The sequence below is a fragment of the Mobula birostris genome, chromosome 16 (assembly GCF_030028105.1).
Source record: "Mobula birostris isolate sMobBir1 chromosome 16, sMobBir1.hap1, whole genome shotgun sequence".
Lineage (NCBI taxonomy): Eukaryota > Metazoa > Chordata > Chondrichthyes > Myliobatiformes > Myliobatidae > Mobula > Mobula birostris.
In genome coordinates this window covers 72,138,160-72,151,844 of record NC_092385.1, presented here as the reverse complement: position 1 = coordinate 72,151,844, position 13,685 = coordinate 72,138,160, and the positions used below count along the sequence as shown (strand labels likewise).

The window sequence follows — 13,685 nt, the reverse complement described above, 5'->3', positions numbered from 1 at the left end:
GATAAGAACAGTAATTTAATCCATTGAATAAAGTTGGACCCAAAATTAAATTTTTCTAAGGTTTTAAATAAGTAATGCCATTCAACCTGATCAGAAGCCTTCTCAGCGTCTAAGGATATCACACACTCCGATATCTCCTTAGAAGGAGAATAGATAACATTTAATAATCGACGAATATTAAAATGAGAATATCGATTTTTAATAAAACCAGTCTGATCGTCAGAAATGATAGATGGTAAGATATTTTCCATCCTCGGGCCAAAACCTTAGATAGAATTTTAGCATCAACATTAAGTAAGGAAATCGGTCTATATGAAGAACATTTCATTTGGGTTCTTATTTTTTTTAAGGATAAGTGAAATAGGAGCTTCATAAAAAGATTGCAGCAGCCTACCTAATTTAAAAGAATCTGAAAAAACTGAATATAAATGAGGTATAAGCAAAGAAGAAAAAGCCTTATAGAATTCTCCAGAAAATCAGTCAGGACCTGGAGCTTTCCCTGAATACAGTGAACGTACAGCCTCGGCTATTTCTTCATGAGAAATACATGGATCCAACTATTTTCAGTTATCAACAGAAAGCGTAGGGATATTTATTTGGTCTAAAAAAAATTATCCATTACAGTATTATCTTTAAGAAGATCAGAACGATAAAGTTTAGAATAAAGTTTCCTAAAAGTATTATTTATTTCTAAATGATCAGTTGTCCTAATACCATTAGCTTTATAAATTTATTTAATCTGTCGTTTAACACTAGAAGTTTTAATTTGGTTAGCCAATAATTTACCTGTTTTATCTCCATGAATATAAAATTGACTTTTATCCTTTAAGAGTTGAGTTTCAATAGGGTATGTTAATAAAAAATCATATTTAGTTTTAACTTCAACCCTTTTATATAAAACAGGATCTGAAGTCAAAGCATATTCTTCATCTTATTGTTTCAGCTGTTTGGCTAAATTAATTCTATCTGTTTTTTCCATGAGATTGGAAGGCAGTGATCGCCCATTGCATTCATGTACTTGGGCCTGCCAGACTAGACAATCAATTTGTATAATAGTGGGCACTGTTATGTCCCAAAATAACAAGTTGTGTTTTTCAGTATGATTTCACAATTACAGCCATAGATGTACAATCCTAGTAAGTGTTTAGTCAGAAACATCAATTGTTCATTCCTGTCCATAGATGTTGCCTGACCTGTTGAGTTCCAGTTCCAGCGTCAGTTTCAGAGGTTTTTTCTCTTCAAATGTGTTATCATACCTTTCTAACTGTGACTCTCAGATGGCTTGCAACTGCAGTGAACACTAGTTTACAAACCGGCTTGCTGAATCTCAACTGAGACCAAAGCTCAGCACTGTGCTGCTTCTTTGTCACCCACAACCCCCATTCCTTCACCTCATAAAGTGCCACAAGTTCCAAGTCCTATCTTTCCTTCCATGAGACATAGAAGCATTATCAGGCCCTTTGGCACATTGCGTCTGCTCCGCCATTCCATCATGGTTGATTTATTTTCCCTTCTCAACCCCATTCTCCTGCCTTCTCCACATAACCTTTGACACCCCTCACTAATCCAGAATCTATCAACCTCTGCAGTAAATATACCCAATAATTTGGCTTTCGTAGGTGTCTGTGGTGATGAATTCCACAGATTCACCATCCTCTGTCTCAAGAAATTCCTCCTCATCTCTGTTCTCAAGGGACGTCTTTTTATTCTGTGACTGTGCTCTCTAGTCTTGGACTCCCCCACTATAGCAAGCATCCTCCCCAGGTTCACTCTATTTAGGCCTTTCAATATTGAATAGGTTTCAGAAAGATTCCTCATCCTTCTGAACTCCAGCGAGTACAGGCCCAGAGCCATCAATCACTCCTCGTGTGTTAACCCAGGCTCTTGGTTTTGGTCTTGGCCATTACTGATCAAGGTGCAGTAATACTTTGATGCATCCTAGATTGCTGAAAGAGGAGATCACCCACAGTCAATAGGCCTAGAGATTAACCCCAGTGACACTACTGAGCAGAAGGTTAGGGTTTGGTGACTACTGATGAAAGCTACCATGGCTCCAAATCTGCAAGATCAGGCAATCCAGCCCCATCAATAGATGGGGAGGTTAATGCCCAAGGAAACACATTGTATCGAAAGGATGGGCAAGAATATAGATATTTTATTGATCTCAAATGGAATTACAGTGTTACAGCGTTTTAGTGTACAGATAAAATACCAGAAGTAGAAAGAATAAAAAATAAGTTGCCTCAAGCAGTCTAACAGGAGGGGGTCATCACTTCCCCAGCAATAGGTTGACTCATTATAGAGCCTCATGGCCGAGGGTAAGAATAGCCTCATATAGTGCTTGTTGGAGCAGCGCATTTGTCTTGGTCTATTATTAAAAGTGCTCCCATGTTCAGCCAAAGTAGCATGCAGAGGATGAGAAACAGCCTCTTTTGGTGTTCCACTCAAGTCTGTCATCCAGGTGCACCCCCAGGTAATTGTAAGTTCTCACCACATCCACGTCCTCACCATCAGTAGTAACAGGGTTAGTCCATCACAATCTCCTTTGTCTTATAATGTTGAGTTGCAGATGATTTAGCTTGCACAATTTGACAAAGTCTTCCTTGTATTCATCCTTTATACACCCAACTATTGCTGAGTCATCAGAGAATTTCTGCAGATGACATGACTCAGTGTTGTATCTAAAATTGGAGATATACAGGGTAAATAGGAAGGGAACCAATACAGTCTCCTGTGGGGCCCCAGTGCTCCTTATAGCCATGTCTGATACACAGTTCTGAAACGGGTGGCCGTGCTCTGTTTTTTTTTTAAAAAAAAACAAAAAATGAAATCAAATCATTAGAAGGAGGTGACATAAGGTCGGAAGGTCTTGAATCATTGTAGATAGAGCTAAGGATCTACACGGGTAAAAAGACCCTGATGGGAGTTGCATACAGACCACCAAACAGTAGTAAGGATGCAGTCTACAAATTACAACGGGAGATAGAAAATGCGTACCAAAAGGACAATGTTAAAAGTCATGGGAGATTTCAGGTAGATGAAATCAGGTTGGTGTTGGATTCCAGGAGGCTAATTTCTAGAGTACCTTCAAAATAGCGTTTTAAGAGGAGCTCGTGATTGAGCCCTCTAGGGGATCAGATTCTGGATTGGGTGTTGTGCAATGAACCAAAATTGATTAGAGAGCTATCGGTAAAAGAACCTTTAGGGAAAAGTGATCATAATATGGTTGCATTCACCCTGAATTTTGAGAAGGAGAAGCTTAAGTCAGATGTATCAGTATTACAGTGGAGTAAAGGGAATTACAGAGACATGAGAAAGGAGTTGGCCAGAGGTGATTGGAAAAGAACATTGGCAGGCATGACATCAGAGCAGCAATGGCTGGAATTTCTGGAAGCAATTCAGAAGGACCAGGAAAGCAGGACCTCCAGGGTGGTTATCTCTGGTTTGCTTCCTCGTGCTGGTGAGGGCAGGAACAGGGAGATAGGGAATCTGAATGTGTGGCTGAGGAGCTGGTGTGGGGAGCAGGGATTTAGATTCTCAGACCACTGGGATCTGTTTTGGGGTAAGGATGAATTGTACAAAAGGGACGGGTTGCACCTTAACAGGCGGGGGAGCGGTATTCTGGCAGGCAGGTTTGCCACTACCACACGGATGTGTTTAAACTAAGTAGTCGGAGGGGGGGAGCAGACGAACTGGAAATATATGGATGGAGTTAAAGGGAAAGAGAATAAGAAAAGTTAAGAAAGACAACAGAATTAATGGGGTAGAAAGCTCAGGAAGGGACCAGAGAGTATGGCCAAGTGCAATAGGAGTTGATGTGAAAGGTGAGGGGAGTAATGGATTAAAAGCATTAGATATGAATGCATGACGTATAAGAAATAAAGTGGATGAGCTTGAGGCTCAGTTGGAAATTGGCAAGTATGATGTTGTATGACAAGGTCCCGCATGGGAGGTTAGTTAGGAAGATTCAGTTGCTAGGTAGACATGGAGAGGTTTTAAATTGGATTAGACATTGGCTCAGTGGACGAAGCCAGAGAGTGGTGGTAGAGAATTGCTTCTCTGAGTGGAGGCCTGTGACTAGTGGTGTGCCACAGGGATCAGTGCTGGGTCCATTGTTATTTGTCATCTATATCAATGATCAGGATGACAATGTAAATTGGATCAGCAGATTTGCTGATGACACAAAGATTGGAGGTGTGGTGGACAGTGAGGAAGGTTGAATAGGTTAGGACTTTATTCACTGGAGCGTAGAAGAATGAGGGGAGATTTGATAGAGGTATACAAAATAATGATGGGTGTAGATAGAGTGAATGCAAGCGGGCTTTTTCCACTGAAGCTAGGGGAGAAAAAAACCAGAGGACATGGGTTAAGGGTGAAGGGGGAAAAGTTTAAAGGGAACATTAGGGGAGGCTTATTCACACAGAGTGGTGGGAGTGTGGAATGAGCTGCCAGATGAAGAGGTAAATGCGGGCTCACTTTTAACATTTAAGAAAAACTTGGACAGGTACATGGATGGGAAGTGTATGGAGGGATATGGTCCAGGTGCAGGTCGGTGGGACTACGCAGTAAAATGGTTCGGCACAGCCAAGAAAGGCCAAAAGGCCTGTTTCTGTGCTGTAATGTTGTGTGGTTCTGTGAATAACAGACATGGCTGCAAGTGGACCAGGGCTGGGAAATGAATATTCAAGGATATATATCCTATCAAAAGGACAGACTGATGTGCAGAGGGGGTGGAGTAGCTCTGTTGGTGAGGAATGAAATTCAGTCCCTTGCGAGGGGGGGGGCATAGAATCAGGAGATGTAGAGTCAGTATGGATAGAGCTGAGAAATTGTAAGGGCAAAATAATCCTAATGGGAGTTATCTACAGGCCCCCAAACAGTAGTCTGGATATAGGGTGCAAGTTGAATCAAGAGTTAAAATTGGCATGTCACAAAGGTAATGCTACGGTTGTTATGGGGATTTCAACATGCAGGTAGACTGGGAAAATCAGGTTGGTGCTGGACCCCAAGAAAGGGAGTTTGTGGAGTGCCTCTGAGATGGATTCTTAGAGCAGCTTGTACTGGAGCCTACCAGGGCGAAGGCAATTCTGGATTTAGTGTTGTGTAATAAACCGGATTTGATAAGGGAACTCGAGGTAAAGGAGCCATTAGGAGGTATTGACCATAATACGTTTTCATCTACAATTTGAGAGGGAGAAGGGAAAATCGGAAGTGTCAGTATTACAGTTGAGCAAAGGGGACTATGGAGCCAAGAGGGAGGAACTGGCGTAAGCAGGAGCATGTGTACTCCTCCGTTCCCGAGGTCAATGTTCAGCTCTTTTCACTTGCCGACATCGAGGCAATGGTTGTTGTCATGACACTGTGTTACCACGTTACTGAGCTCTCATGCTCCTTCCTCATCTCTCCATCTCACCCCAGGAACGAGCCCAGTGAATCTTCTCCACATAGACATTTTCTTAAATAAGGGTCCACTCTCTGGCTCTGATCTTTACACTGTAGCTAAACTTCCTCATTTCTAAATCCATTGCCTGCTATAAAAGCCAATTTTGGCATTAGATTCTCGAATTCTCGATTCACTAGATCCTTGAATGGTTCTGGAAGACTGGGAAATTGTAAATGTCATTCCAGTGTTCACGAAGGGCAAGGGGCAATAGAAAGGATGCAATAGGTCAATTAGTCTAACCTCAGTGGTTGGGAAGATATTGGAGTTGATTATTAAGGATGAGATCTCAGGGTATATGGAGACACATGATAAAATAGACCATAGTCATCATGGTTTCCTTAAGGGAAAATCTTGCCTGACAAATCTGTTGGAATTCTTTTAAGGAATAACAAACAGAATAGACAAAGAGAATTGGTTGATGTTGTGGATTTGGATTTTCAGAAGGCCTTTGACAAGGTGCCACACATGAGGCTGCTTTACAGGCTACAAGCCTGTGGTATTGCAGGAAAGATTCTAGCGTGGATCGAGCTGTGGATGATTGGTAGGACCCAAAGAGTGGGAATAAAAAGCCTTTTCTGGTTGGCTGCTGGTGACTAGTAGTGTTCCACAGAGGTCTGTGTGATTCTTTGAGTTGTATGTCAATGATTTGGATGATGGAATTGATAGCTTTGTTGCGAGGTTTGCAGACGATGTGAAGATAGTTGGATGGAGCAAGTAGTTTTGAGGATGTAAAGAGGCTACAGTAGGACTTAGATTAGGAGAATGGGCAAAGAAATGGCAGGTGGAATACTGTTTTGGGAAGTGTATGGTCATACAGTTTGGAAGAAGAAATGAAAGGTTAATTATTTTCTAAATGGAGAGCAAATACAAAAACACTGAGGTGCAAAGGGACTTGGGAATCCTTGTGCCGAATTCCTTAAGGGTTAATTTGCAGGTTGAGTCTGTGGTGAGGAAGGCCAATGCAATGTTAGCATTCACTTCAAGAGGACGAGAATTTAAAAGTAAGGATATAATATTGAGTCATATAAAGCACTGATGAAATCTCACTTGGAGTATTGTGGGTAGTTTTGGGCCCCTGATCTTAGAAAAAAAAGGAAAGGTATGTTGCATCTGGAGTTCCTCCGGTTAGCGGACAATTTCCCTCCACGCCTCTCTGACATAGTGGGGATTCGTGTATGAAGCAATTTACAGCAGTGGTTTGCCTTTGCCTTCTGCTGGGTGAGTTTCCAAAGAGATCACCAGCTCGTAACCCAGCACAGGTGGAAAGCCTGCAGGGGAGCGAGCTGGCTAGATTCGAACGCAGGACGCTGATGCCACTACGCCACCAGCCGGGTCTATCTTAGAAAGGATAAAGGATGTGCTAAAACTGGACAGCATTCAAAGGAGGTTCATGAAGATGAGTCCAGGATTGAATGGTTTGTTATATGAAGAGCATTTGATGGCTCTGGGCCTGTATTCATGGAATTCAGAAGAATGAGAGGTGACCTCACTGAGACCTAGTGAAGGTGAAAGGACTTGATAAAGTAGATCAGAAGAGAATGTTTCCTGTGGTGGGAGAATCTAAGACCAGAAGGTACAACCTCAGAATAGAGTAGTGCCTTTTGGAACAGATGAGGAAATTCTTGAGCCAGAGAGTGGTGAATCTATGGAATTTGTTGCCACAAGCAGCTGTGGCATTTGTAGATGTGAACTTCCCACTATTCAGGACATTTACAATGACAGGTGTATAAAATGAGTCCGAAGGATCATTGGAGACCCAAGTAATACAAACCACAAACTGTTCCAGCTGCTATCATCCGGGAAATGTTACCGCAGCATAAAAGCCAGGACCAACAGGCTCCAGGGACAGCTTCTTCCACCAGGCCATCAGACTGATTAATTCATACTGAAGCTGCTGTATTTCTACGTTATATTGAATGGCCTACTCCTGCACCTATTTTCTATCCTGTTGTACATAATGTTTATAAATTACTGTAATTGCACATTGCACATTTGAGTGGAGACGTAACGTAAAGATTTTTATTCCTCATGTATTTGAAGGATCTAAGTAAAGCTAATTCAATTCAAATCTTTATGAATACTTAAGGAGGACATTCATAGATTCTTGATTGGTCAAAGCATGAAGGGATACTGGAAGAAGGTAGGAGATTGGGACCGAGAGGAATAATGGATCAGCCATGATGAAATGGTGGAACAGACACGGGCAAAATGGCCTATTTCTGCTATATCTTGTTGTCTAATATTTCTCAGTTCAATTGTGAAGTGTTTGTAGTTCTCATGTTTGTGGAGTTCCAATATCATTTGGGACAGCTGAGTGTGTTCATGAGGGTGGTTCACCAGTATAATCCAAAGGAAAGCTTATGAAACAACACGTTTGACACCAGCTTGACTGCAGGAGCTGCCAGAACAATGTTCAATGATGTCCAGCTACTTTAAGGGCTGCACTCCAGATTTGCTGTTTAGCTTTACTCCTGTAGCCTTAGTCTCTCCCGAGGCTGCCCACAAAGCAGTGGAGCTATTTACCCATATCTGGGGATCTGGTTCATGAGCACAATGGTGTGTCCACACACTGGTGAACCTGCGCACTATGTGTGCAGGGGCCAGACCTCCTCCCCATCCTCTGTAGTTCAGCCTGAGTCCAAAGGGAGCTCAGTTTCTGTGTGTCACTGGTGAGAAGGTGCTACATGAGACTTGCTGTTGGAGTGGCAGGGAGACTTAAATATTCAGCTCCCTTTTTGCCGGACTGCTAGCCAGCGCTGTAAGTGAGATAGACGAGCGCCACCAACTACATTACCACACTAGATGAATCACAACCATTTTGACACCGTGAGGAATGAATCATTAATTGAAGTTACAGTTCCTGTTTGTTAATTTAACACTTTGTACTTCCTAAATGATTGCTTAATGTTCTTATTCTGGAATACTTCTGTGCAGAGCAACTTTGTTAATATTTAAAATTTGAGATTAAAAAAAATACTCTAATTTGGATTGTTCCAGGTATGTGACTCAACCTGTATATGCTTTTTTAGAATCAAGTGACTGATGAGAGTCTTTTACAATTAGCTCTCAGATGTAACAGGTGCTCAGATGTTAAGCAGTGAGAAATTTGGGCATAATTTTTGGCATCTTTTCATGATCTCGGTATTACTCAAATAACTTAAGTTTGAGATTCAGATTCATCATCTTATAATTTCCATAGGATTATTCATGAAGATGGATACTCAGAAGAAGAATGCAGGCAGTACAAAGCTGTGGTGTATAGTAACACCATCCAGTCGATAATGGCCATCATCAAAGCTATGGGAAACCTGAAGATTGATTTTGGAGAGCCCAGCAGAGCTGTAAGTAATATACAAAGGCAAACATAGTGGAAATTTCTTCTATAGGTGACCCTTGTGTAATGTACCGCAATTTTCTGAAATGCAGAGCTGTGCATCAATGCAAGTTGAAGAAAAAAATCCAGGAGTGTGTTTTCAGAATCTGATTTGTTTTCACTGTCTTATGATGTAAAACTTGTTTTGCAACAGCAGTACAGTGCAAGAATATAAATTACTAAATAATTTTCATACTGATTTTTATTTCATATCTCAAGTTTTAGTAGTGATTTGTGAATTCTGTTAACGGAGTGGTGGTTGTCTGTACGCCAACTAAATTTTCATAAATGTGGAATAATAATGGTACAACTGTTGTGGGTATGAACTTGGAACACATTGATAATAAAATATGAAATGCTGCCATAATTGAATTTCATAATGCCAATTAATCCTCTGTTTCTGCTCCTTTGCTTTTTGAGAAACCTCCTAAGAGTTGTTCCTTTTCCCCTTTATCCCCTCTTGATGCTTTTCATTTTATGGCAATACTGAGCCCTTGAGTGTGCAAGACTTTATATATTTAAAGTGTTTCTCAGGCTTAAATTTTTGAGAAGCAGCTAGGATGAAAAACTTTTAACAATAAATCTAATCCAGTCAAGCAAGTGCTATCGTATGCCTGATGCATGAGTTGCAGGAGAGGGAGTTTTAAGGAGATAGCAACTTTATTTTCAGAGAGCTGATTTATGTATAATTACTCTGGTTTTAATGAGCAAAACTTGAATTATTAAATGATGCCAATCTTCTGTATTTTACAGCTTAAACCACAGCTTAAATACTTAGTAATTCAGTATTTAGAGCTTCTAGGAAAAACAAAAAAAAAACAATGTGTTCAGTTCTGCTCACTTCACTACAGGAAGGATGTTGATACAATAGAAAGAGTGCAGAGGAGATTTATAAGGATGTTGCCTCGATCGGAGAGCGTGCCTTATGAGAATAGATTGAGTGAATTTGGGCTTTTCTCCTTGGAGCAACAGAGGATGAGAGGTGACCTGATAGATGATGAGAGGCATTGATCACGTGGATAGCCAGAAGCTTTTTCCCAGGGCTGAAACAACTAACATGAGGGGACAGGATTTTAAGTTGCTTGGAAGTAGCTATAGAGGGGATGTTAGGGATAAGTTTTTCCACATAGAGTGGTGAGTACATGGAATGCACTACTGGCAACGGTGGTGGAGGCGGATCCAATCGGGTCTTTTAAGAGACTCTTGGGTAGGTACATGGAGCTTAGAAAAATAGGAAACTGCGGTAGGGTAATTCTAGGCAGTTTCTAGAGTAGGTCGCATGTTCGGCACAACATTGTGGGCCAAAGGGCCTGTAATGTGCTGTCAATTTTTATGTTCTATGTTCTAAAAATCAGTGATTGGCCAGAACCTCCACAGAGATGGTTAATTTTTCAGGTCAGACATTTCAGAACTGGCAAAGAGAATTCAAGTTTTGGTAGCAGAAAGGTGGGAAAGGACAAAGAGATTGTTGATAGGGTGAAATTATGTGGCCATGAATTGAGCATTTAAATCCTGGGCATTTGCTTTCTATAATTTCATTGTAGATGTTATTTTTGAGTAAGATGTGAATATTGTTTCCTGTGGCTATAGGATATAATGGGTGGGGGGGGGAGTTTTTTTTTTGGAATCATGCAGCTCTTTGCTGAATTGTTGATTCTGAGCAGTTCTTGATTTTTCCGCTTCTGTTTGAAATGTGTGTGGCAGTGCTGTTCAGCACATTCTTGGCAAGGCATAGGAGAAAGCTACCTTCTGTCTAAATGGGTTACTTCTACACAATTCTGCTGCCATCATTCTACCAACAAATCCTACCCCCCATCTATATAGAAAGGTGCCAGGAAAAGGGCAGCAATATCATGAAGGATCCCACCCATCCTACGTACGAACTGTTTGTTCCAATCCCAACAGGGAGAAGGCTACACAGCATCCACTGCAGGACCACTCCAGACTCAAAAACAGTTATGTCCTCCAAGCCATCAGACTGCTCAACATCCCCACCAATTAAATCACCCTTCCACACCCCCTACCACCGCTACACACACATCACATAGTGTCACTTTTATCTACATACAGTTAGTGTTGATGTGTAACAGTTATTTATACAATATACAATTGCTTCTATATTTGTTGATTTCCTTTCTGGGTTTTTTATTTTATGTTTTTGTCCTGCTTTGGATTCGGAGTAACAATCCTTTGGTTCTCCTTTGCACTCGTGCAGAAGAATGGCAATAAACAATTGTGAAAACTTCTCTACCCACCTGACGTAGTTGTACAGGGCCCTGGTGAGACCCCACCTTGAGTATTGTGTGCAGTTTTGATCTCCAAATTGAGGAAGGACATTCTTGCTATGGAGGGAGTGCAGCGTAGATTCACTGGGTTAATTCCAGGGATGGCGGGAATGTCATATGTTGAAAGATTGGAGCGACTGGGCTTGTGTACACTGGAATTTAGAAGGGTGAGAGGGGATCTGATTGAACCATATGTTTATTAAGGGATTGGACACGCTAGAGGCAGGAGACACGTTTCCGAAGTTGGGGGAGTCCAGAATCAGAGGCCACAATTTGAGAATAAGGGGCAGGCCATTTAGAATGGAGTTGAGGAAAAGTTTTTTCACCCAGAGAGTTGTGGATCTGTGGAATGCTGTGCCTCAGAAGGCAGTGGAGGCCATTTGTCTGGATGCTTTCAAGAAAGAGTTAGGTAGAGCTCTTAAAGACGGGAGTCAAGGGATATGGGGAGAAGGCAGGAACAGGGTACTGATTGTGGATGATCAGCCATGATCACAATGAATGGCGGTGCTGGCTTGAAGAGCCGAATGGCTTACTCCTGCACCTGTTGTCTATTGACCTTTCCAGCATAATACAGCCTCAAGTTCTGTTTTTTTTTCAGGTTATTGGTTACATTATGATCACCCATGACTCTTAACTTCACCCCAGAACAAACCAGATATAATAGCAAGATGTTCCCAGTGCTTTCTGTTCTGCTCCCTGACATTGATTCTACAGCTTCTTCAGGGCATTAAGGAATGTGCAATAAATGTTATCCATTTCTGTGTTAGCCTATATTCCATGAATAAGTACAACAGTCATTGCCCCAGTCTTATCACTAGCCCGGAGTTGGAACTTTACACCCTATTTGCTGCATAATAAAAAAAACTACTTGCACCTTCACAGTGAGGACGTCATTAAAACGTCGTGGTTAGTGCAGTGCTTTACAGCGCTGGGTTCAGTTCCTGTTGCTGCGTGTGAGAAATTTGTGCATTCTCCCTGTGACCGAGTTGGTTTCCTCTGGATGCTCCAGTTTCCCTGTTCGTTCCAAAAGCAGAGTTAGTGTTGGTGAGTCGTGAGCATGCTCAGTGGGCACCAGAAGCATGGCAGCACTTGCAGGCTGCCTCCAGCACACTCCTCAGACAGATTCAATGTTTCAAAGTGCGTGTGACAAATTAAGCTAATTTTTAATCTTACATATTTTCAACCATAACACCACATAGTTGAAATCACTATGCTTCTATCGCCTCCAGTTTCGAGTACTTCAATATCATGGCAGCGCGAGGCCGCTCCAGAAATGATAGCGGTATTTGTTAAGTAGGTATCGTGCACAATTCTGATTTGATGGAGACAGACGTGACAGTACGGATGAACATCTGGAGAAACTTCTGAAATGCCTGCTTCGCTGCCGGTGCTACTTTGTAGTCCGGAATCTCCGGAGGAGAAGGCCTCTGAATCCTCGGCTTTGCTTGTTTCGGCGGCCAGGACAAGGTCGAAGGTGCTCGGCAGAGGATGGCGCTCGGGAGGCTGTATCGGAGGGGCTGATCGGAGGCGCGAAGTTTTCGGATGGACTCAGAGTTGGCTGTCGGGTGCTTCCAGTGCATTGTCAGTTGGTGCTTGGAGGTTTATGGCAGGGAGAGTTTCTCCCTTTTTGCCGCCTGCTATTGGGCACTATCGGAGTCGATTGGGACTTGAGACTTTTTTTTTACCGTGCCCATGGTCTGCTCTTCATCAAATTATGGTATTGCTTTGCACTGCTGTAACTATATGTTATAATTATGTGGTTTTGTCAGTGTTAGTCTTTGGTTTGTCCTGTTATTTTTGTGATATCGCTGGAGGAACTTTGTATCATTTTTTAATGCATGCACTTCTAAATGACAATAAACGAGGATTGAGTGTCCTCATAATCTAATCTAATCATTCCAATCCTCAATAGACATAAACCTGTCCCAAATTTTCTTTCTTCATCACAGCTGGCAATCCCATCAGCTCATCATTTCCATTCCTGGTGGCACAAGTTTAAATTTTATTGTCTGTTTTTCTGTCCTTCCTAACTCTCAGCTCTTGTGATCCTAATTTATATCCTATAATGTACACTATTAGAGTTGAACTTTATTGTGTTACCTAGGTAAGTGTGCAAGTTGTTTAAAGGAAAGGAATAGCACTTTACTGGAATATTATTATTTTCCTCGTGTTTCATCTTTCCCATTTGTATATTTAGAACCATACAGCACTACAGCACAGAAAACAGGCCATTCAGCCCTTCTAGTCTGTGGTGAAACTTCATTCCGCTAGTCCCATTGACCTGCACCCAGTCTATAACTCTCCAGACCTCTCCCATCTATGCACCTATCCAATTTATTCTTAAGAGTGAGTCCGCATTTACCACGTCTGATGGCAGCTCTTTCCACACTCCCACCACTCTGAGTGACGAAGTTCCCCCTAATGTTCCCCCTAAACCTTTCCCCTTCCACCTAAAGCCATGTCCTCACGTATTTATCTCTCCTAATCTAAGTGGAAAGAGCCTACTCGCATTCACTCTGTCTATACCCCTCATAATTTTGTAAAGCTCTATCAAATCCCCCCTCATTCTTCTATGCTCCAAGGA

At 41.8% G+C, this 13,685-nt stretch overlaps 1 protein-coding gene across 1 annotated transcript in view; it reads left to right on the top strand.

Annotated features, from left to right (window-relative positions):
- The window catches only part of LOC140211217 (guanine nucleotide-binding protein G(i) subunit alpha-2), a 321,281-nt gene that overhangs the window by 144,903 nt on the left and 162,693 nt on the right, over positions 1-13,685 (top strand). The window contains exon 3 of the mRNA XM_072280827.1: positions 8,643-8,784. Within this exon, the coding sequence (XP_072136928.1) occupies positions 8,643-8,784 (142 nt within the window). The remainder of the gene's footprint in view (positions 1-8,642; positions 8,785-13,685) is intronic.